This window comes from Eimeria tenella, genomic scaffold (genome assembly GCF_000499545.2).
Source record: "Eimeria tenella Houghton genomic scaffold, Eth_scaff5, whole genome shotgun sequence".
Taxonomy (NCBI): domain Eukaryota; phylum Apicomplexa; class Conoidasida; order Eucoccidiorida; family Eimeriidae; genus Eimeria; species Eimeria tenella.
In genome coordinates this window covers 379,564-402,648 of record NW_013543395.1, presented here as the reverse complement: position 1 = coordinate 402,648, position 23,085 = coordinate 379,564, and the positions used below count along the sequence as shown (strand labels likewise).

At 59.8% G+C, this 23,085-nt stretch overlaps 1 protein-coding gene across 1 annotated transcript; it reads left to right on the top strand.

Moving 5' to 3' along the window:
• Positions 1-119: 119 nt before the first annotated feature.
• On the top strand, positions 120-23,085 carry ETH_00011100 (uncharacterized protein; the record flags this gene model as incomplete). The annotated part of the gene is made up of 18 exons (XM_013377335.1): positions 120-3,378; positions 3,959-4,053; positions 5,390-6,271; positions 6,571-7,866; positions 8,156-9,727; positions 9,895-14,137; positions 14,338-14,842; positions 15,041-15,521; positions 15,812-16,117; positions 16,322-16,511; positions 17,123-17,337; positions 17,457-17,888; positions 18,057-18,101; positions 18,275-18,351; positions 18,813-19,751; positions 19,894-20,216; positions 20,363-22,578; positions 22,753-23,085. The coding sequence occupies 18 exons, from the start codon at positions 120-122 to the stop codon at positions 23,083-23,085; spliced, it is 17,409 nt and encodes a 5,802-aa protein (XP_013232789.1).

Below are 23,085 nucleotides of genomic sequence, written 5' to 3'. Positions count from 1 at the left end.
GAACAGAAACGGCTGTGTTGCGAGCGCCGCAAATGTCTGCTGCAGCAACTGCTGCAGCAGCTTATGCAATATGCCTTTTATGCTGCTGAGCTCTCAGGCTGTATGGAAGAGCCAAGCAAATGACGGAAATGCGTCTCTTGCGGCAGCAGCTGAAGCAGCAGCAGGAACTGCTGCAGCAGCAGCAGCAGCGGGAGATACTCGCCCGAGCCTACAGCTGGCCAAACAGAAGTAACGGCAACAGCAGCAGCAGCAGCAGTACCGGCACTCGGGGGAAGACACCGGGGCGCGCATGGAAGCAGCAGTTGCAGCTTCAGCACGAACGGGAGGTGCTGCAGAGGCTGCAGCAGCAGCAGCTCCAGAAACAGCAGCAAAGACAGGAGGAGCAGCAGCAGCAACTCCAGCAGCAGCAGCAGCAAGCGGCTCCGCAGCTTTCCCATACGACAATAGGACCCGAGGCAAATGCGGAAACTCGCTCAGCCAATAGCATTAGTCGGAAACATGAGCAGAAGCAGCAGCAACAGCAGGAAAGGCAGCAGCAGCAGGAAAGGCTGCAGCAGCAGCAAGAAGACCAACTGCTACAAAAACAGGACAGTGCAACGAATCAGCCACCTTCATCTGCTGCGGGGGCCAAGGCGAGCCCAGAAACTGCGGCCCTTCCGCTGCAGCAGCGGCAACAGCAACAACAGCAGCAGCAACAGCAGCAACAACAACAACAGCAGGAACAGCAGCAGCAGCGAGGAACAAGTACTCACGAGCAGCTCCTGCAGATGCACCATCAGGAGCTGTTTGAGTTGCGCCAGCAGGAACAGAAGCACCAGCAAATGCTTCTGGAGTTGCAGCAGCAGTTGCAGCAGCAGCAACGACAACAGCACCAGCAACAGCAGCAGAATCTGCAACTGCAGCAGCTGCTCGAGCGCACTCAACAACTGCAGCCAGGAGAAAAAGGCAGAGCTCCTTCAACTCCAGCTAAACGGCAGCCGCTGCGCAGATCGCTACAGCAGCAGCAACAGCAGCAACAGCAGCAACAGCAGCAACAGCAGCAGGGGCAAGATGGGTCTCCACAAGCGCCTCAGCGTCAGCAAAGTCAAACCGTGCAGCAGCAGACTCAGACAGAAATGACACTGTCAGCTGCTGCTGCTGGCGACGCTGCTGCTGTTCTGTATCCTTCGAGGTCTCTCGAGTACTCCTATGCCGCTGCTTCTGCTGCTGCTGATGGAGTGCATAGACGCAGCAGCCTGACCCGCTCCAGCAGATCCTTTTCCGAGGGAGAGTGGCGCTGCCGCTCTCGCGGGGGCTCCTTTGCTGCAGCAACAGCAGCAAGTGCGCGTTTGCTACCGCAGCAGCAGCAGCAGACGGTGCTGTCACTGCAGTCCAGTGCGAGACTCAGGGAGGCAGAGGGGGCCCACACGCTAACAATCCAAACCCAAGACTCCGCAGCAGCAGCAGCGGCAGCAGGAGCAGCAGCGGCCCCGCTAAGAAGCCTTTCTTCAGGACAGGTTGGAAGCATCGCGTGGTCAGAAGGAGAGTGGAGGGAAACGGCATCAGTTGGGCACCCTATGCAGCAGTTCTTCACGTGTTCACAGCTGCAGCAGCAGCAGCAGCAGCAGCACGAGCAGCAGCAGTTGTACGCACAGCTCAGCACCGTCGCACAGAGCTTTGCGGGTGTCAACAAAAGCAGCAACAGCTGCACCAGTGGTCATCAACAGCTTCCTCTAGCCCATTCGGGCAGCGGCGACGCTGTCCAGTACTCTTTGTACCAGCAGCAGCAGCAGCTGCTGCAGCAGCAGCAGCAGATGCAGCGTCGGCAGACGATACAACAAGCGATGTCTGGTGCTTCACCGGATGCAGGCGCTAGCACTCCCCTGCTGCTGCAGCTTCGGAAGCTACACGGCGGCTCCAGAATAAATTTGGACAGGCAGCAGCAGCAGCAGCAACAGCAGCCGCAGCAGCCTTTGCAGGGGGAAATTGACTGGGTTGCTACACCGGCAGGAGGGGGGCTTAGAGAACTGCAGGAGCAGCGTGTCGCTGCTTTGTTGCAGCAGCAGTTGCAGCAGCAACACCAGCATCAACAGCAGCAACGGCAGCAGCAACAGGGGGGACAGGGCACACGCAACAGCATGACGCAGCAGCAGCGAGGCAGTCCGAGCTGGGGCGAGGCAGCAGCAGCTAGGATGAGACGAGCTGAAGAACGTAGTCCCAGGAGCCCCTCCACCCAGCAGCAGCAGCAGCAGAAACCGCAGCAGCAGCAGCTGGTGCAGCATCAGCTGTTAAAAAAAGGGCGCGAGACGCCGCTGCTGCCTGCGAGCCACAGGCAGCTAACCCGTCCGTGCAGCGACACTGCGTTGCCCCCGCAGCGACAGCAGCAACAGCAGCTGCAACAGCAGCACAGGCATTCCTCAGCCAACTTCTCAGGCTTCCGTCCTGCTTCCGTTCGGAAGCAAAAGCCAAGCAGGAGCCCACTTCCTGCTCCAAGTGCTGCTATTGCTGCTGCTGCTGCTGCCGGCGGTCGGCCCATTTCAGCTGAAAGTCCTGTTCGTGCAGCAGGCGCTGTCGCTGAGCGTTCGCCAGCAGCAGCAGCAGCACACAGGAACTCGCGCCTGTCGCTCCAGGGGAGCAGGCCTTTTGAGCAGCAGCAGAAGGAGCGGGAGCAGCAGCAGCAGCAACAACAGCAGCAGCTTTACGCGGAGCCACCGGGACAGCCTCTAAATCACGTTATAAGGCCGAGCAACAAACAAGTGACACAGGGAGGGCAGCAGACACTCCGCAGTGCGGCTTCCACAGCAGCCGCACCAACGACAGCAGCAGCAGCAGCAGCTCTGCAGCAACGAGAGACGCCGCAGCATAGCAGGATAGCAAGACCCAGGCACCTTCCTTCCCCGAGGTACGAACAGCAGCAGCAGCGGCAGCAGCAGCAGCTGCAGCTGCAGCCTGCACACGTAGTTGCGCAGCTGCAGCCCAAAGTCCTACGCGGCGCCTCTGGCTCTTTTCAAAGTCTTCGCTCGCCACCTGTGTGGAGAGGCGACGTTCAGGCGCAGCAGCCGCTGCAGCAGCAGCAGCTGCTGCTGCTGCAGTGGCGACAGCAACAGCAACAAACAATAGCCAGGCCAGAAACATCACTGATAGCTTCAGGGAGGGGCCAGAAAGTGCAGCAGCAGCTGCCGCTGAAGCAGCAGATGCCGCTGCGGCAACAGCTGCTGCTGGAGCAACCGCAGCGAGGTTCAGGCACACCGCATAATCCATATTTGCAAACATCGAGAACTTCTTCTGCTGTGCAGCAGCAGCAGCAGCAACAACACTTGCACGTCATACCGCGAAGGACCCATCCAGGGCCTGAGCTGCAACAAGCTCAGCAGCAGCAGCAGCAGCGCAGTCTGAGAAGTCAGCATTGAACCTCAACGCTGCTGCCGGTGCAGCAGAAACAGCAACAGCAGAATCAGCGCATGCAGCAGCGAGACTGGGGCTGGACGTAGTGCGCCTAGGCCTTCTGCTGCAGCAGCTCCGCCGCAGCAGCTCTGCTGCAGCAGAAGACTGGCCATCTGCTGCAGCAGGTTCCACAAAGGGAGCCAGCTGCCCCTGCACCCAAGATGGGTGCAAGAGGCGACGCGACCCTCTAGCTGCAGCTGCAGCAGCAGCAGCTGCGGCTTCGTGGCTGTGGGCGCTGCTGCTGCGGCTGCAGCTCTGCATCTGTAGCTGCTGCTGCTGCGGCAGCTGCAGCTTTGTCTTCGTAGCTGCTGCAGCAGCAGCTACTACTGCCAACCCGCAGCAGGTAACGCTTAGCATTTGCTGTTCATTTTAACAGCGGTCCTTATGATTCTGTCTTTGCTTCTTTATTCTTAACGAGCCTAGGACCAGCAGCACAAGGTGTCCGTATACTGCAGAAAGAGAGCGCGCGCACGCAGCTACTTTAGCTCCGCCGCCAGTGCGGCTATTGCTGCTGCTGCTGTTGTTTCACCCGCAGTAAGAGCAGCAGCAGCAGCTGCTGCTGCTGCCGCTGCAGCAAGACTCATGCGACGCTCCTCAGTGGAGGCTAGGCACCCCACAGGTGCAGGTGCAGTTGCTGCTGCGGACTGCGCTGCAAGCCAGCAGCAGCAGCGCCACTAAAACGCGGCAGCAGCAAAACTAGATATGAAACAGATTCTGATTTGCTGCAGCGTCATTCGCAGAGGCGCATGGACACAGGAAGTGCAAACATGGCAACGGTAGCAGCAGTAGCAGCAGCAACACCAGCAGTAGCAGCAGCAACACCAGCACCAGCAACAGCCGGAGTGCGAGCAGCAGATGTGCACTGGGCCTTAGCTCAGGCCAGGGGCTCTAGGGCGCTTAGCGCCCCGCTTCCCACGCATAAGCTAGCAGGAAATATTAGGCTGCAGGAGCAGCCGCTGCTGCTGCTACCGCTGATTAACACACTCAGCAGCAGCAGCATCTGCTGCTTCCACTTCTTCTTATTCTGCTGCTGCTGCTATTGCTGCAGCCCTAGAAGGCACGAAATGGCTAGCGGCAATTCAACAGCAGGCCTTCACTGCAGCGCTCTCGGGCAAAAGCCCTAACTAGCGAGCCAGCAGCAGTACCTAGGGCCGAGCCCTTCTTACTGTGGGATCTGAGGGAAAGAAGAGCCCCAGGCAGCAGCAGCTGCTGCGCTGAAGCGCTGGGGAGGCTACAGGCTCTCAAGCCGCGCAGCAGACACGGGGAAGCCCAAAATCCTGTGCTGAAGGAGCGCCCACGCAGCACCTGCTGCTGCCAATTAGAGATGCAGCCGATAATAAAGACAAATGAAACAGAAGTGGGGGTGGAGAGAGCTGTGAAACGCTGAGACAGACCAGTAGCAGAAGAGAGGCAGCCGTCGGCTGCGGGGGGAGCTGCTGCTGCTCACGCTGCAGCAGCAGCTGCTGCTCATCACTGATTTATTAACGTAGTTTAGGGTTTCATTTAGACAAAATAACTCTCCTTACTTTGAATCTTCTGCAGCTGAAGGGCAGCCAACGCCACTGCTCCCGGTGCTGGGGCCTGAGCAGCTCACGCCGCCACTGCAGCAGCAGCGGCAGCAATAAACTCACAGCCACTAGGGGCTTCCTCAGGCAGGGATCTTCTGTAAACAACGCACTGTAGTGGTTCCGTAGGGTGTCCTGCTGACAGATGATGGGTCTGTGCAGCTGCAGCAACACTAGCAGCAGCGGCAGCAGGAAGAGCAGCAGCAGCAGCAGTAGCAGCGGGAGACCAGGGCTCGGCTGAAACCGCAGATGTCTCGAACAGCGCAGTGGACCAGATCCAAGGAGGGTTTGGCCAAAGGTACCTGACGAGTGACAACAGCAACGGAAACAGTAGCCAGCAGCAGCAGCAGCAGCGACAGCATCATAAGCGGGCGTCCCACTGCGGTGTCTATACACTTTAGACAGAATCCGCAGCATCGCCGCCGCAGCAGCTGCAGCGTAACAGAGCGGAAGGAAGAGAAGCTGCTGCAGATCTGGGAAGGGGGAGCGCAGCGTTTCAAACGGTGCCACCAGCAGCAGCTGTAGCAGCAGCACCAGCAGCTGCCGCTACTGCAGCCGCAGCAACAACAGCAGTAACAGCAGCTGGCGCGACTGCAACCGCAGCAGCAGCCGCAGTAGCAGCAGCTGCCGCAACTGCAAGTGCTGCAGCTGCAGCAACAGCGACAGCATCCCTACACAGCGAGGCCCATGGGGGCAAACGTGTCATCGGAGGAGAAACAACTGCAAGCGTCGCTGCTGCTGCTGTCAGCAGATCTCCCGCAGCAGCAGCAGCAGCAGCAGTGGCGTTGCGTAGCCGTGTCTCTGCTGCAGCACTTTGCAAAGGAGGCTCCCTGCAGTTGGTATGTCTTGCTGCTGCGGCACATGTTGCCTTCAGTGCTGCTCGGGCTGCTGCAGCTGCTGCTATTGCTGCTGCTCATTCTGCTGCTGCTGCACCGGGGCTCCTGGCCGCCGCTTTTGTGGGGTGCTGCAGGGCGGACGTGAGGTGTACAGACAGCCTGTGGCAAAAGGGATGGCAACTTGTGGATGAGGCCTCTCTGCTGCTAGACGATTTTCTGGGGGCACTGCAGCAGCAGCAACGGAAACAGCAGCAGAAGCAGCAGCACGTCGCCCCTCCGACGCGCGCAGTCGGTGCTCTCCCAGAGAGGGCTCCCCGTAGCTCTTCTTCAGATGCTGCGGATGCTTCAGAGCAAGCAGCAGCTGCAGCAGCTGCTGCAGCTGCAGCAGCGGACGCCGCAGCAGCAGCTTTTGAGAACTGGCAGGTTGACACCTTGCTGCTGGTGCAGGTGGCGGCGCAGCTACTGAAGTCGCATGCACTCTTCAAGGCAAGCCCGTGCCACTTTTGCTGCTGCTGATGCTTTTGCTGCTGCTGCTGTTCTTGCTGCTGCCTTTCAAAGCGTGCCTTCGGATGTTTAGGAGCAGAACGGGCGGCAGTTGTTGCTGTTGCTTATGCTGCTGCTGCTGATGTACGTGATTCTCCGTTACTGCTGCTGCTTTCGTTTCAAACGGTTTTGCGGCCCTGGCTACTGCTGTGGCTAGGCTGCTGCTGTTGCTGCTGCTGTTTCTGTTGCCGCTGTGGCTGCAGCAACTAGCGCTGCTGCCGGATGGTTCTCCCCTTCGAGCTTTGCTGCAGCAGCTGCTGCAAGGCGCGCGTCGCATGCGTTGCGCCGTGGCCACGGCACCTGCAGCAGCAGCAGCAGCATCTATTGCTGCTGCTGCTGCGGGACCAGCAACAGATGCATCCGACGCACCAGAGGAAGGAACCCGTGCAGAGGAGGCTCGGCAGCAGCAGCAGCAGCAGCAGCGGCATGCGTTGCTGCGGCTGTATGTGCAGCAGCTCGCACTCATCAGAGCGCTGACTGCTTTGGTGCTGCAGCTTGGCTGGAGCGTGTTCATGCACGAGGAGCAGCAGCAGCAGCAGCAACAGCAGCAGCAGCTGCTTACACGAAAGGAGAGGCGGCAGCAAGCGAAGATGCATGCGCTTTCAGTGGCCTGGAGAGAAAGATGGATCAGCCAAGACTTCCTGATGGAGTTGTTGCTCTTCTGCCGCCACCTGCAGCAGCAGCAGTTGTGTTTGCTGCAGCAGGAGGAGGAGCAGCAGCAGGAGCTGCAGCAGGAGAGAAAGTGGCAAGAAGGGAACCTCGCCAGCTGCACTGCTGCACACTCGCAGTGCAGCGCTTCAGCGGCAGCAGAAGCAGCAGCGGCCACAACAGCAACCGCAGCAGCAGCAGCTGTTGATGTCCCCCGATCTTTGCTGTACACTGGCGCTCCCCTCGCAAGTATATGCTCGTCTCCTCTGTGGGCATCAACACGGGCGAGCAGCAGCAGCAGCAGCAGCAGCAGCAGCGGTAGCAGCAGCAGCAGCAGCGACCTTGCACGTCCTCTTTTTCACGGCGGCGCCACAGTAAATATGCGCGTATCGGGAGCAGCAACGACAGCAGCAGCAGCACCCACAGCAACAGCAGCAGCGGCAGCTCCCACAGCAGCAGCAGCAGCAGCAGCAGCGCCAGCAGAAGCGCCAAACAACGATGAGCGGTTTGGTCTGCAAAGCAAAGGAGGCCCCACGGCAGCAAGCCAGCTATTACGTTCAGCAGCAGCAGCACCTGCTGCTGCTGCTGCTACTGCTGCTGCTGCTGCTGGTTCTGCTTCTGCGGAAACTGCTGCTGCTAACGGCCTCTCGGCGCCTCCCCGTGACCTGCTGGCTGCTGCTGATGCTGAAGTTGTCTGTGCACTGCTCCAGCTGTGGTGCTGCTGCCTGGGCGAAAAGCAGCACTGTCCCATCTCTCTGCTGCTGCGGGCTGTCTCTGCATGCAGCAGCAGAAGCAGTGTGGGTTTGCTGCTTGACTTAACGCAGCACCCTACCGCCAGCTGCAGACACAAGGTAAATTCCTTGCTGTTGCTGCCTTTGTTTCCTTCGCTGCTGCTACTGCTGCTGCTGGTGTAGCTGCTGTTCAGATGGAGGCTTGCGTCGCTGCAGCCGGAGGCATTACTGCTGCTGCAGTTGGTGTTGTTGCTGGCATTTCCGGCGCGCACCCGTTGCTGCAGCAGCTGCAGAGGCTCCGGAAACAGCAGCAGATGCTGCATTTAAGACGAGTAGCAGCAGCAATGGGCTGCCTACGAATGTGACATTAGCGTGTGCAGCAGCATGTGAGCCTGTGGTCTGGCTGCAGGCTCTGCTGTTGCTGCAGCTGCTGCTGCTGCATTCGTCTGCCCCCCTCAGACGCCAAATTTCCGCTGTTGCCATTCGCGTTGGTATGGTGTTGCCGCTGCTGCTGCGGCTGTTGCTGCTGCTGCAGCCGCCTGCGGAGCAGCAGCAGACTGCGAGCCAGCCCAAAGTCGAGCGCAGCTCAGCACTGCAGCAGCAGCAGCTACAGCGACTACAGCATCAACTTCGGCAGGAGCAGCAGCAAGCTCTGCGGAAGGGAAGCGAGGCATCAGGAGAGCCCAGTAACTTTGTTGCTGCTTGTGACTGCTTTGCTACTGTTTACGCTGTTGCTGGCGACAGTACTTTGCTTTCAGTGAGCAGGGATCAGCGTCAGCAGCAGCAGCAGCAGCAGCAGCAAGCAGAAGGGGCGCTGCTGTTGAGCGTTCTGGCGCTGCTTTGTGGGGGAGTGGAGCCCGCAGACAACAGAAGCGAGGGAAGCACCTACAATAGTTACAGCAGCAGCAGCAGCAGCAACGACAGTGATGAGCGAGACTTGCTACTGCTGCTTCAAGTGCTCCCTCCTCCTGCCCTGCTGCAGCTGCAGCACGCCTCTACTGCAGCGTCGTGGCGCTTCCGCAACAGCAGCAGCAGCAACGACGGCGCTGTCTGCCCGATTGTAAGGAGGCAGCTGTCTACATCCTCAGCAGCAAAAGGAGATACAACGCTGGGATGGGAGTGCAGCAGCAGCAGCAAAGGCGAGAAGCTGCTGTCGCCCTGCAGCAGCTGGGAGCCTCCCCTGAAGTGGCGACTCTTTGCCTCTGCGCTGCAGCAAGCCCTTTGGCAGCCGCAGCAGCAGGACTGCAGCGACAGCAGCAAATACACCGCGGCTTTGTTGCTGCTGCTGCAGCAGCAGTGGGAGGATCTGCTGCTCTTTCGAGGCCTTTGCGGCGGGCTATACGCGGAGCTGCAGCAGGAGGACTGGGGTTCTTTGCTGCTGCTGCACGTGCAGCAGCAGCAGAAGCCAGAACTACAGCAACAGCAGCAACAGGTTCCACAGTACCAGATCTTCCTGAGGATGCCTCGAGGACTCGGTGACGAGCAGCAGCGGCAGCAGCAGCAGGGGTGGGTTGGCTGCAGAGCGCTCTTGCGACCTGCTGAGCTCTTGCAGCTTGTGCGTCGCCTGTCGCTGCTGCAGCGCATGCAAAGAAGACGCCGCGCAGCTTCTGCTGCTGCCTTAGCCGGCAGCAGGAGCAGCAGCAGCAGCGCCGCCGATGCCTGGGAGTGGGAGCTGCTTGACCTGCATCCTGTGCGCAAGCACGGAGGCAGCAGCACTGGCTGCAGCCATGGCAGCAGCAGCAGCAGGAGCAAGGGGAGCAGCAGCTTGGCCAGCTTCGAACTAGTGAGCGAAGAGCCAGCTACAGCAGCAAGGCAGGCTGATCCGGCTGCTGCAGTTGCTGCGGCAGCTGCAGCTGCTGCAGCTGCTCGCCTTGCAGAAGGAGCAGCTTGCTCTGTTTTGCAGCGCGGTGGAGAGGAACTGCTGCTTCTGCAGCACGCTGCAGCAGCAACAATTGTTACGGACCCTCCGGCGATGTGCAGAGTAGGATTCTGCTGCTGCTGCGTTGCTGCTTGCATTCCTTGTGCGGCTGCACTGCCGCTGCCCTTGCTGCTGCGTCTGCCGCGTCTGCTGCCAATGCTGGTGTGATTTCCGCTGCTGGTGCTGCTGCTGCAAGCGTATGCTTCCACTGCATCTGCCGCTTCCCGCAGGCTGTCATGCAGCAGGTGCTGCTGCACTCTGCAGCCCCGGCTGCTGCTCCCTTGCCGCTGCTGCTGCTGCTGTGGCAGCGGCTGCTGCAGTGCTACCCCCAAGCGCTGCAGCTGGCCAACAACATGAGCAGCCACGACGCCCATTTGCTGCGCGACTGGTTTTCTGTGTCACCCCCAGCGGCGCCGGCAGCAGCAGCAGCAGCAGGAGCAGCAGCAGCAGGAGCAGCAGCACCACAAGGGGTCTACTTAGAAGGAATTGAGATTGCAGTGGCTCTGCTGCAACAGGGCGGCGGGCTGCTACCAGCGGCTCGCTGCCTTGCCCTGAATGTGTTGCTGCTGCTGCTTGCTGCAGGCAGGCAGCAGCAGCGGCTGCAACGGCAACGCCTTGTGCAGCTGCTGCTACAGTGCGGTGGACATTCTGTGCTGCTGCTGCTGCTGCGCGCATTCGTGTCACAGGAGCTGCTGCAGCTCCACTCCAAGGTCTGCGAGCAGCATGAGCAACGCGGCGCAGCCCTTAGCAACGACAGCAGCAGGAATCGGCGCACGAGTGCCTTTCTGGCGACGGAGGCTTTGTTGTTGCCGCCTGTTTGGAAGGCAGCAGCGGAGCCAGCAGCCGCAAAGGCAACAGCAGCAGCAGCAGCAGCAGCTGCTGCTGCTGCTGCAGCAAGAACTGACGTGCGCGCGAATATTGGCAGCACTGACTGCGACAATCTGGCGGCTCCCAGTCAAGCAGCAACACGGCGGGACTGCGGCGCCAGTCACTGCAGCAGCAGATGCAGCAGCAGAGCGAGCAGCAGCAAAAAGAGGACCAGCAAGGGCAGCAGCGGCAACGGAAGCACGCGGGACAGCAGCAGTAGCAGAGCGAAGAGGAAGACTCTTCGACGCTCAGCTGTGCACAGAACGAGGCTCTCGCCCTTGAGAGCACAGCCGCAGCAGCAGCAGCAGCAGCTAGAGCAACAGCAAGAGCAGCAAGAAACCTTATTGCTGCCGTCCCTTCTAAGTACTAAGGTTTCTGAAAAATACTCAGACTGTTTGACCTGCAGCCGAGGCAGTAGACGCGGCCACAGCGTGTGCAGCAGCAGTAGCAACACCAGCAGCAGCAGTGGCACAGGAAAGCGCAGCAAGCGCAGCAACGGCAGAAGAGATCCGCACGTGCTTCATGGCATGAAGAGCGTTGAAGCAACGGCGGCAGCAGCAGCGGCAACAGCAACAGCAGCAGCATCTCGGTGCGGCCGGCCAATCGCGAAGAAGCAACACTTAGCGCAGCAGCAGCAGCAGCAGCAAACAGGCTGCACCTTGCTACAGCGGCAGTGGCTGCAGCGCGGAGCGGGTGCTGGGTCCCTGGATGGTGCAGAGCCGCTTCAGCAGCACCATCATGAAGAGCACCAGCAGCAACAGCAGGAGCAGCAGGGGCAGCAGCAGCAGCAGCAGCAGCAGAAGCAGCAGCAGCCGCAGCAGCAGCCATTGCTGCTGCTACCTCCTGAAGCAAAATTTGCCGTTGCAAGGATCTCTCCAGCAGAAGCATCTGTCTCATTGCGGGTGCTATTTCTGGGGTGTACGTACAGCTCAGCGCTTACTCGCCACCTGTGCTGCAGCCGCTGCACACTGCAGCAGCTGCTGCTGCTGTTACTGTTGCCGCAGCAGCATGAGCGGCTGGCAGTCGGAGCATCGAAGTTACTGCTGCTGCTGCTGCGCCGATACCCAGCTGTCTCTCTTTTGCTTCTACAAGAGGCAGCCCTGCCAATCTGCTGCGCTGCTGCTTCCAGACTAGATTTGGGCGCTGCGAGCAGCAGCAGCAGAAACTGCAGCCTAAAGGAGAGCAGCAGCAAGCAGGTGTCGTGGCCAACGAGCTGCAGCGTATCTTCGGGGCTTGCTACTCGGGTGGCTGCATGCAGAGTGCTGCGAGGCGTTGCTGCTGCCCTCAACGCTATAAAGGTGAGGCCCAGCAGCAGCAGCTGCTGCTGCAACGGCAGCTGCAGGGAAGAGAAGGAGGGCGACGCCTGCTGCTGCTGCTGTTGCTGCGGCGGGTCGGCCTTAGGCACACATTTCCTATGCCGGCTCCTGCCGAGTCCCCTTGTCCGTTTGCTGCACTGCGAGGCTTCGCTGGCGCTGACTGCTGCAGCAGCACCAGACGCAGCAACAGCAGCAGGAACACCTGTAAAACCAGAAGCAGCAGCAGCAGCAGCAACTCGGCGTGCGCAGCGCGGGCCTGTAGCACTGGCGGATCTGTTCGCCTTCTGTGCTGCGGGGGGCAGTGTTGAGACACCCCAGCTCATTTGGAACAGCACCCTTCAGCAACAGCTGCTACAGCAGCTCTGCGAGCCCATCAGCAACTTGCTGCAGCGGGAAAGCAGCAGCAGCAGCAGCGAGGAGGCGCACGGAGAGCTCAGCTTTGCAGCAGCGCTGGGGGTGTCTCGAGAGCAGACGCACCACATTGCAGTAGGGGCATCTACGACCAGCGCTGCTGCAATGCCTGCTGCAGCAGCAGCAGCAGCAGCAGCTGCTGCTGCTGCTGCTGCGAAAGTGGCTGGCATGCAGCGCTGTGCTCTAGTGCATGTGCAGCAGCCGCAGCTGTCGCTGATGTTGGTGGCTGGGACACTTTTTGTGGCTGTCACGCTACGCAGGGCTGAGGACCTGTGGGGCCGTCTGCTGCAGCAACTGAAGGAGCACCAGCAGCAGCAGCAGCAGCAACAGCAGGAGCTTGAGAAATCTCGTCGGACCTGGGGCTCTCTCTGCCCCTACCACAACATAGAAAAACAGCAGATGCAGCAACTGCAGCAGCAGCACATACAGCAGCAGCAGCTCTTGAGTGATGCCCAGCAGCAAGTGCTCCAGCAAGCCAGCGACGGCGTTGCAGATGTTTTTCAAGAGGCAGCAGCAGAGGCAGAGACAGCAGCATTTGCGCAAGCAGACACAGCAGCAGCAGCACAAATGGACACGGCAGCAGCAGCAGCAAAAGCAACAGCAGCAGCAATAGCTTCAACGTATGAAGCTTCGCTGCACTTGTGGTGTCACTCGGCTCTGCAGCAGCAAGACGAAGTGCTCCTTGAGCTGGCGCTGCTACCGCTGCGACGCCAACGGCCGCCCCAGCTGCCGCACAAATGTTGGCGCGTACCGCTGCAGCAGCAGCCGCAGAAGCAGGAGCAGGAGCAACAGCAGCAGCCGCGCCCCGTAGTGCTGCTGCTGCAGCTGCTGCGTTGCTTCCGCGTGCAATTTGAAAGAATGATGCAGCAGCCAGGAACAAACAGCAGCAGCAGCAGCAGCAGCAGCGGACACAGCAAAGCCATTTGCTGCTCAAGGCGGCTATGCAGCGATCTGGATTTAATGCATGTGCTACGCCTTCAGCAGCTGCTTTTGCTGCTGCTTCCGAACATCTTCGCGCGGTGCAGCTACAGCAGCAGCCCCTTGAGGAAAGCAGCGGGAACGGCAGCAGCGCCAGAAGCCGGAGAGGCGGATTGCTGCTGCGGAGTCTGCTGCTTGCAGCAGCAGCTGCTGCAGCAAATCAAGTCTGTCCTCCGTAGCCGTTGGCTGCTGCCGGCCGCGCTGCTGCTGCAATCAGTGCAGCTACTACAAGTGCTGCTGCTTCTAGGTCTGGCACAGGCAGCAGCAGCAACCTCACGCCCACTACTGCTGCAGCGGATCCTCTGGTCAGGCGTCATAGAGCTGCTCCTGTTGCTGCTGCAGGAGCTTCAGTACAGCGCCCAACAACAGCAGCAGTCCGCGCAGCAGCAGGCGCAGCAGCATCAGAGCGAAAAGTATTGGCTGCTGGAGCAGCTGCGGCAGCATCTGCAGCAAGCAGCCGCTGCGAGCACTCCTAGGAGCAGCAACAGAAGCACGAGCAGCAGAGCTAGCTCGGGGACGAGCAGGCCCAGCAGCAGGAGCAGCAACTGCAGCAGAAGCAGCAACTGCAGCAAGAGCTGCAGCAGGAGGAGCGGCCTAGCGACAAAGAGCAGTGCAGCAACTGCCGACAGCAGCAGCTCCCCCGCAACTGGCTCTGCTGCAGACGAGGCCCACGGCCAGCAGCCGCAGGGACAAAATAAGCAGCAGCAGGAGAAGCAGCGAGCCAGCTCCAGCAGCAGGCAGATAAGTAGTTTGCTGCATGATGATTCCTCCGAGCAGCTCACGGTGCTGTCGTTGTCGGCATTTGCTGCCTCATTTCCACGCAACGCAGCAACGCGTGGACAACAGCAGCAGCAGCAGCAGCAGCAGGAGACACACTTGCGTCGGACAGCTTTGGAAATAGGTGGGTCGCGAAGCCTGCTGCTGCTGCTACTGTTGCTGTTGGCCTTTATCCTGGTGCCGACGCTGCTACTGCTGCTGCTGCTGCTGCTTTTCGTGCTACGAGGCTATCAGCGTCCATCTATGCTGTTGCGCGCTAAGCCTGCTGCTGCTGCTGATGCTCCCGCCTTCGCTGCTGCGGCTGCGGTGGCGGTGCTGCTGCAGTCCATTGCCTTGTTGCTAATGCTGCGCTTGCCCGACATGCTGCTGTGGCTGCCACCCCGACGTGGGCGAGCAGCAGCAGCAGCTGCTGCTGCAGCAGCGGCAGCAACGAAGGCAGCAGCAACTCGAGGCTCGCGGAGGCGCCTGCGGGCTTCAGCGACGCCGCGACGTCGCCCAGCAAAGGCAGCAGCAGCAGCAGCAGCGGCAACGGGAGTAGTAACGGCCTCGCCAGCTATGGGAAAACCTGCACTACTGAGCTGCAGCAGCGGCGCCAGCTGCAGCAAAGGTGGCGGTGTTTGCGTCTTTTGTGCTGCTACACGCTAACTGAGGGCCTGTTGCTCCTGCTGGCAGAGGTGCACACGAGCAGCGGCAGCAGCAGCAGCAGCAGCAACGGCACTGTTTATTGCTGCAGCAACTGCATCGAGCTGCTGCTGCGCTGCTTGCTGCTGCTCTGCTCCGAGAAGTCTTCGCAGCTGCGACTGCTGCGCCATGGGGTCCCTCTTCTGGTGTACGTACACCTGGGACCCTATTCCTTGCTTTTGCTTCGCTGCTATACTTAGAGATGCCGTTGGCTTCTGCCAGCAACTGCAGAGGCAGCTGCAGCAGCAGCTGCAGCAGCAGCTGCAGCAGCAGCTGCAGCAGCAGCTGCAGCAAAAACAGCATAAAATAGCAGAATGGGGAGCCGTTTTGTGTGTTGCTGCTGCAGGCTGCAGTTGCTGCTGCTGCGCGGAGATACAACTCCGCAGAAGCAGCAGCAGCAACAGCATCAGACAGGCGAGCAACAGCAAGGGTCGCGTTGTGCCAATGGCCCTCGCCTGGCAGCAACGGCAGCAGCAACAGCAGCAATAGCAGAAGCAGCAAAACCAGCAGCAGCAGCAGCAGCAGCGGTGCAGCGCCTAGAGGTTCGCTTGCTGCTGGCGGAGGTCCTTGCTGCTTTCGTTGGCGTGGCACCCCGGTGCAGCAACTTTGCTGCAGTGGCTCTTGACTGTTGCTTCTCTGCTGCTGTGCCTGCTGCTACTACAGCAGTGGCGGGAACAACAGCAGGAACAGCAGCAGCTGCTGCTGCTGCTGTTGCTGCTGCTGCTCCTGCTGCTGACGCTGAGGTAGCTGTTGAGAAGACAGACAACAGACGCCACTGGATTTGGCTGAGAGGAAACTCGCTTGAGTGGAATCGCCCGAACAAGCAGGTAAGACCCTGCTGCTGCTGCTGCTGCTCCGCTTCTCTGCTGCAGCGACTGCTGCGTACGCTTCAGCAGCTGTTGTTTTAGTGTGTCGTTTTGCTGCTGCTGTCGCCTGCTCCGCGTTCGCTGCCGATACTGGCCCTGCTGCTGCTGCAACCGTATGCATCTGCTGCTGGCCCTCGTGCTGCGCGCCGGTTGCTGCTGCAGCTGCTGCTGGCGTAGCTGCTGCTGTGCCTTGACATCAATGCTATCTTTGCTCATCTGGGGCAGCAGCTCTTGCCCTGCTGCTGCTGCAGGCAGTGAAGGCCCTTGCGCAGCTGCTGACGCCCGCATTGCTGCTGCAGCTGCTGCCGCAGCAAAGACACTGTTGCGCCTGCGGCTGCCTTAGGCTGCTGCAGCTGTCTCTTCTGGATGGCAGCAGCAGCAAGGGCGCTGCGGCCGCTGGACCCGCAACAGCAGCAGCGGCAGCAGCAGGCTGGACTCCTTCAGCTGCCTGCACAACTCAGCAGCTCTGCCGCTTTGTGCATTTGCTGCTGGGGTGTTCTGACACCGCAGAATGCGTCTGGGGCCCATCGGCTCGCGAAGCAGTGCATGCGGAGACAGTGCGCATTTGCTGTAACCACCCTTTTGCTGTTGCTGCTGCTGCTGCTGCTACTGCTGCCTTGCTGCTTCTGATGGAGTAGCGCTGGCGCTGTGTTTGTCAGGCCGCACGCTGCTGCTATCGCTGCTGCATCACCATTGTTGCATGAAATATTGTCCGTTGCTGTGCTTTCTGCTGCTGCTGCTGCTGTCATGTGCTGCTTCAGGCGCGCCAGCTGCTTCTCAGCCTGGCTGGCATCGACATGAGCCGCCCTGCAGCAGCACAGATACCCAGTAGCAGCAGCAGCAGCAGCAGCAGCAGCGTAGACTGCAGCAGGATTTTGCTGCCTGTGTGGCGCCTGGAGAGTTTTCTCGCTGCCGAGGGTTTTCACTATCAGCACCCTTCTTTGCGCACCAGTAAACCCGCAGCAAACTCTGTTCTTTAAACCCTAACTAACCCTGGACGCTAAACCCTAAACCCTAGGCGCTAAGCCCTTAACCCTCAGCTTCAAACCCTAAACCCTAAGTCCTAGACCCCAAGGCCTACGCTCTAAGCCTTAAATGCCTGGCTCTAAACCCTAAACCCTACGTCCTAGGCTCCAGCTTTTGAATGCTGACCTTTAAACACAAAACGCTAAACTCTAAACCCTAGGCTAAAAGCCCTAAGCCCCCCACCCTAAGATTCAAACCCTAAACCCTAAGTTTGAGGCCTTAGCTCTTTGCGCAAATACCCTAAAGTAGCGAGTCGGGTTTGCTGAAGCTGCTGAGGGCATTTAGTGACATGCTGAGTGAGCAGCAGCAGCAGCAGCAACAGCAGAACGCAACACCAGCTAGAGCAAAGAGATGGAGTCAGAACTAAAAAGCCAGCTAGAAACTGCCTCGCCAGCTAGCTAGCCAGCTAGCCTTCCAGCTAGCTAGCTAGGCGTCCCGTTGGTTAGACAGCCCTATGCTTGTCTGCTGCTGAGGCATTCTGCTGGAATCTGCTGCCTTCCTATCGCGTACTGTAGCTGCTGCTGCTGCTGCTGCAGACGAGTTCGTTGGCGGCCTGTACCTGAGGCCTTTAAGTGTGCAAATGTGCAGACAGCAGCAGTCGCCTGCTGTCTCGCTGCTTGCAAGTCTCAAAGAAGGATGCAGCGGCAGCAGCGGCAGCAGCAGAGGCAGCAAGGCAGGGTTCTGGGGCAGCAGCAGTTTCGCGCTGCGGCAGGTTGCTGCTACGCCTGCTGTCTTCGCAGCAACGCTGAAAGTGAGCTGTTGCTGGAGTCGACTTGCCCACAGAGCGCGGAAGCAGCAGCAGCAAAAGCGACTTTGAAAGTGCTGCTTTGGAATCTGCTGGTGCTTGCGCTACTGCTGCTGCACTTGTAGGCTTTGGTTGACTCGGTGACCGCAGCTGCTGCTGCGCCTTATGCAGCTGCTACGCCTTCTGCTGCTGCTACGCTTTCTGCTGCTGCTACGCCTTCTGCTGCTGCTGACCAGCAGCAGCACGGAGAAGAGAGCTCACCAGCAGCGTCAGCTGCAGCCACAAATGCAGCAGCAGCAACAACAGCTGTTGCAGACAATCCCTTGTACCAGCGCGTCGTTGGCGTTGTTGCCGTGCTGCAGCAGCGCCTCGCGCTGCTGGGCTCCCACTGCAACAGATGGCAGCAGCAGCGGCAGCAGCAGCAGCAGAGGCAGCACGAGGCGGCGCAGCTGCAAATTTGGGGCAGCGGCAAACAACAACGTACGGTTTTGTTGATGCCACTGCTTCAGCTGCTGCTGCAGCAACTGCAGCAGCAACCGTCGCCTCTTCTGTGCGAGGTGGGCAGTGTACAGCAAGCTGCAGCAGCAGCTGCTGCAGCAGAATGCGCAGAAGGACGTAGCCGTGCAGGTATCACCGCTCGATGCTGTTTTGGGCCATTCTGTTGCCTGCATGCGTTTTCAGTGTCAACACTGCTGCTGCTGCTGCTGTTACTGCTGCTGCTGCAGGCTGTTGTTGCTGCGCTGCGGGCTGGCGTGGAGCTGTGCAAGACCGTGCGTTGCTGGGGGCGCAGTAGCTGGTGCCTAGGGAACTGATTTAGCGAACAAGAAATGCTACCTGCAGCGTGTAGAGCCTGGTGCTGCTGCTGCAGCAGCAGCAGCAGTAGCTTCTGCTGCTGCTGCCGAATGCTTATGGCCTTTAGCCTTGTCCTGCCTTTTGTCCGCAGAGCCCACTCGAGGACCGGGAGCTGGGCGCCGCGGCGTTTCTGAAGGCGTTGGCCCTCGCTGCCAGCATCGCCGTGCGGTGAGTAGACGCACAGTGCAGCAGCAGCAGCAGCAGCTGCTGCTGCTGCTGCTGCTGCTGCTGCAGAACAACCAGCAGCGGAAAGGGCAGCGGCAGGCAGAACTACAGCATGAAAAGAGGCAGCAGTAAATACAGCAACAGAAGTAGCAGCAGGTGTAGCAGGATCAAAAGTACAAGCAAAAAGCAGCAGCAGCAGCGGGCGAAAGCGGCAACATCAGAAAGAACAGGGCCAACAGAGAGGAGCGGCCGCAGCAATAAAAGAAGCAAACTAGCAATAGTAGATGGCGATGGAGCAGCAGAAGTAGCAGCAGCAAAACTGGCACCAGCAGAATTTGCAGCAGATGAAATAGCAGCAGCAGAAGTAGCAGCAATACAAGTAGCAGCAGCAGCAGTAGCACCAGAAGTTGCAGCAGCGGCAGCAGCAGGAGCTTGGAGGTTCTGTGTGACTTGCTTTGGCTTAGGAGTATTATGGCGAATGGCCTGCTGCAGCAGACTGTTAGAGGGAATGCATGGCAGCAGCAGAAACAGGAAAAGTGTTCAGCAGAAGCAGCAGCAGGCTGCACCTGCGAGATGTTCCCGGCTTCCTCGCGCTGTTGCTTGCTGCTGCTGCTGCCACTGCTGTGGGACTTGCTGCAGCCTGAAGCAGCAGCCGCGGCAGCAGCAGCAGAGGGCGGCGCAACAGAAGCAGCAGCAGTTGCTGCCATGCTGGAGTACACGGTCAGCAGCACCGGCATTGGCATGGTGCTGCTGCTGCACCTCATCAGGCACGCAGGCCAGCAGCAGCAGCAACAGCAACAGTGCTGCACTGCTGCTGCTGAAGCATATGCTATAAGCTTTTACTCGACGCAACTCCTCGCGACATTGCTGCGAAGCACGCAGCAGCAGCAGCAGCCGCAGAAGCAGATTGTGGCAGCGCAGCAGAGCCCGCTCCCTACAGAGGAAGCATCCACTTTGCTGCTACTCTTGTGGGTCGGCGGTGGCTTATTTGCTGCAGCATCAATTGCAGCAGCTGCAGCAGCAGGTGCAGCAGCCGCAGCAACAGCAGGTTCTAAGCTGCAGGCAGCACCTTCTGGGGGACGCGCATGCCTGCGGCTGCTGCAGCAACTGTGGCTTCAGCAGCAGACACAAAACAGCTGCCCCAGCGCCTTCAACAATGCGCAGCAACAGCAGCTGCAGCAGCTGCAACGAGTGCTGCTGCTGCAGCTCCAGCTGCTGCAGGCCGCAGGCGCAGCAGCAGCTGCTGTTGCAGGGCCTGCTGCTGAACTCTCGGCTGCCCGCGAGGCGCTGCAGCTCATGTGCGCAGAAGGAAAACAGCAGCAACTGGAGGTTCTCACAGCAGCGCTGCAGTGGCAGCAGCAGCTGCTGCTGCAGGATCTGCAGCAGTGGCGTCGTGCTACAAGGTAGGCAGAGCAGCAGCAGCAGGAGCAGCAGGAGCAGCAGCAGCGAGAGCAGCAGCGGCAGCTGAAAAACTCACTCTACAAAGAAGCTTGTGTGCTCTCATGTTTTACGCCCTGTGTGCGGCTGCTGCTGCTGCTCCTGCAGGCAATCAGCAGCGCGGCAGCAGTTGCTGCACCACTGCCGCACAAGCTTGACGAGCCTGACGCGTTGCTGCAGCAGCGGCAGCAGCAGCAGCGGCAACTGGAGCTGCAGCAGCATGTATGCACCTGTTGAAGGACCGGAGGAGGCCTGTGGAGAGCAGCGGCAGCAGCGGCTGCTGCTGCGGCAGCAGCCCCCCGCAGCAGGGACAGCAGCAGCTTGGCTGCTGCTGCGGACGCGTGAAGTGCTGCTGGCAGACCAGCAGCTTCCTCTCCTGCTGCCAGCGAAGCCGCATCTGTTGCTGCTGCGTCTCTATATGCAGAAATCAGGTGGGAGAGGCTGCTGCTGCCGCTATAGCGCAGCGTTGCACCTACAACAGCAGGCCAGCCGCGGCCGTAACAGCAGCAGCAACAGCAGCAGCAGCAGCAGCAGCCTGCAGCAACTGTATCAATATATGTGTTTGTTGAGTTTGCAGGCCGGAGCGTGGAAAGAGACATAGAGGTGCTCTTGCAACTGCTGCACACCATACGCCAGCAAATGCAGCTGCAGCTGCAGCGACTGCAGCAGCAGCAGCAGCAGCAGAGCGACGACTCCCCAACCGTGGCAGATGCGGCTGCAATTTACTGCAGCGGCGCAGCTGCTGCAGCGGAAGCACTTGACCATTTGCGCTGTGGTGGCTTTTCTGTGAGCTCTTTGGCTGCTGCTGCAGCAGAAGCAGCAGATGCGATAGAAGCAGCAGCAGCTGCTTCTGATGCTGGAGCAGCTGCTGCAGAAGCAGCCGCAGAGGTGGGAAGGCTTCTCCCGGGCACTGCTTCTTCCTCTGGAGCAATCAGTGCACCTGACTTAATCAGTCCACAGCAGCAGCAGCAGCTGCTGCAGCAGCAATTGCAGCAACAGGGTGAAGTGCAGCTAGACTTAGCGCGCTCGGCGTGGCGCCGCAGGAAGCTTTCCGATTCGCTGGCTCTGAGCAGCAGCTGCAGCAAGAACATGAAGCGCACTGCAAGCAAAAGTAGCAACAGCAGCAGCAGCAGCAGCAGAAAGCGTCGGCTCAGCAGCAGCAGCAGCAGAAAGCGTCGGCTGAGCAGCAGGAGAGGCTCAAAACACCTTAACGGTAGTGATGGCGAAGGAGAAGCAGAGGCTGCTGCTGCTGCTGCTGCTGCTGCTGCACAGCACTGGAACGTCCCCGGCACTGTCCAAGCTTTGCTGTACGCTTTCGCCCCACGCAGCAGCAGAAACTCTCCGGACCGTCAACAGCAGCAGCAGCTGCTGCTGTTGCAGCAGCAAAACAAGCATTGGCGGTCTGTTGCTGTGTACAAGGAGGTGCTGCACTGCATGTGGCAGGGAATTGCGCTGCTGCTGCTGCAGCAAGATAGCCCGTGGGGGCTGCTGAAGTCGCGCAGCAGCAACAGCAGCAGCAGCAGCAGTAGCGGGATTTGCTGGTGCTGTGGAGAGACACAGGAGCGCTGCTGCTGCCAAGACACTGGAGCAGCACACAACGTCCCCCCTTGTCTTCCTCTCTCCCCTGTTGGTGCTGCACCTGCTGCTGCTGCTACTGCTGCTGCTACTTCAGCGCCTGCTGCTGCTGCTGCCTCTTGTGTTTCTGACGGAGCAGCAGAAATGACTGAAAGAGCAGCAGCAAGCGTATCCGGAAGGGGCGGTGTAGAGACGCTGCAAAGGGCCACTGCAGAAGCAGCCGAAGCAGCAGCAGCAGCAGCAGGAATGCTGTGGCAGCAGCTGCTTCTGCAGCTGCACTTCGCTGCGCTGCTGCGAGAAGAGACTTTGAAGTTGCTGCTTCTGCTGCTAGACACAGCAGCGGCAGCAAGCATTCTCACGCTGTTGCAGCAGCCTCCAAAAGCTGCTATGACTCTGCGGCAGCAGCAGCAGCAACATGTCTTGCTGGTTGCCCCGCTGCTGCAGTTGCTGCAGGAAGAATCCACAAGGGTTTTAAGGCCACTTTGCCGAGCTGGAGCCTGCTGCAGCAGCAGCAGCAGCACGAAGCTTCCAACTCTCTGGCTCTCAGCTCTGCGTTCCGTGTTTGTGCTGCTGTGTCTGCTGCACAGCAGCGGCACCTGCGGCCGCAGCAGCAGCAACAAATACCTGTATGGGAGGATCGCTGCAGCAGCACTTGACTTGTGCCGGCTTGAAGGCGACGCTGCAGCGACGGAAGAGCGGCCGCAGAGCGCAGCAGCAGCAGCTGCTGCTGCTGCAGCAGTTGCTGCTGTTGCTGCTGCTGAAGCGGCTGAAGAAACGGAGGAGGAGACGCCTCAGGAAGGCAGTGCTGCTGGCACTGCTGCTGCTGTTGGCGCTGCTGCAAGAGGCGCTGGGGAGAAGCTGCAGCAGGCGGGAGTGCTGCTGCCTTTGGTGCTTCTGGCCGCTGGCGCAAGCAGCAGCAGCAGCAGCACAGACAGGAACAGTACATGCAGCAGCAGCCTACGCAGCAGAGGCACAGCAGAGGTTTCAACGAGGAGCAGCAGCAGCAGCAAGGAGCCATACTGCTCACCGTGCTCGATCTCGGCCATTGTTGCAGCAGCAGCAAGGGCAGCAGATACAGGAGCAGCAGACGCTGCAGCAGCAGCAGCAGCAGTAGCAGAGGCAGCAGCCAAGGGGCATCTGTCAAGACTGCGGATGTGGGGTGTGCAGCTAAAGGCAGCAGCAGCAGCTCTGCGCCTTTGCAAACTTTTGCCATCAGCAGTGAGGCTGGGTTTGTTGGTGGTGGTGGTGGTGCTGCTGCTGCTGCGGTGCCACTGCTGCTTTGACGAGCCTTGTGTATGACCACAGTGTTGTTCTTGCTGCTACCAGTGCTGCTGCTGCTGCTCTAATTCTGCTGGTGTTTCTTTGGCTGTTTTCTATTTGCCATTGCTGCAGAAAGAGGAGTTGCTGGAGCTGCTGCGCAGTGGATGCCTGCTGCAGCAGCAGCAGCAAAGAGGCTCCGAGGCTAGTGCTGCAGTTGTCTCGGCAGCAGCGCTGCTTCTTCGAAGCACCAGCAGCAGCAGCAGCAGCGGGGAGTCCCTGCTGCAGCCGGCGTCACTTTCTGAGGCGTCGCTGCTGGTTTGTCTTCTTTCACGTGCAGCCGCTGCTGCTGCTGCTGCTCCGGACGGAAGCAGCAGCAGCAGCAGCAGGGAGCAGCAGTCTTCGGCTGCTGCAGTGCGACAGCAGCTGGCTGCTGTGTCAGCTGTATTCATATCTCTCTTTAGTTAG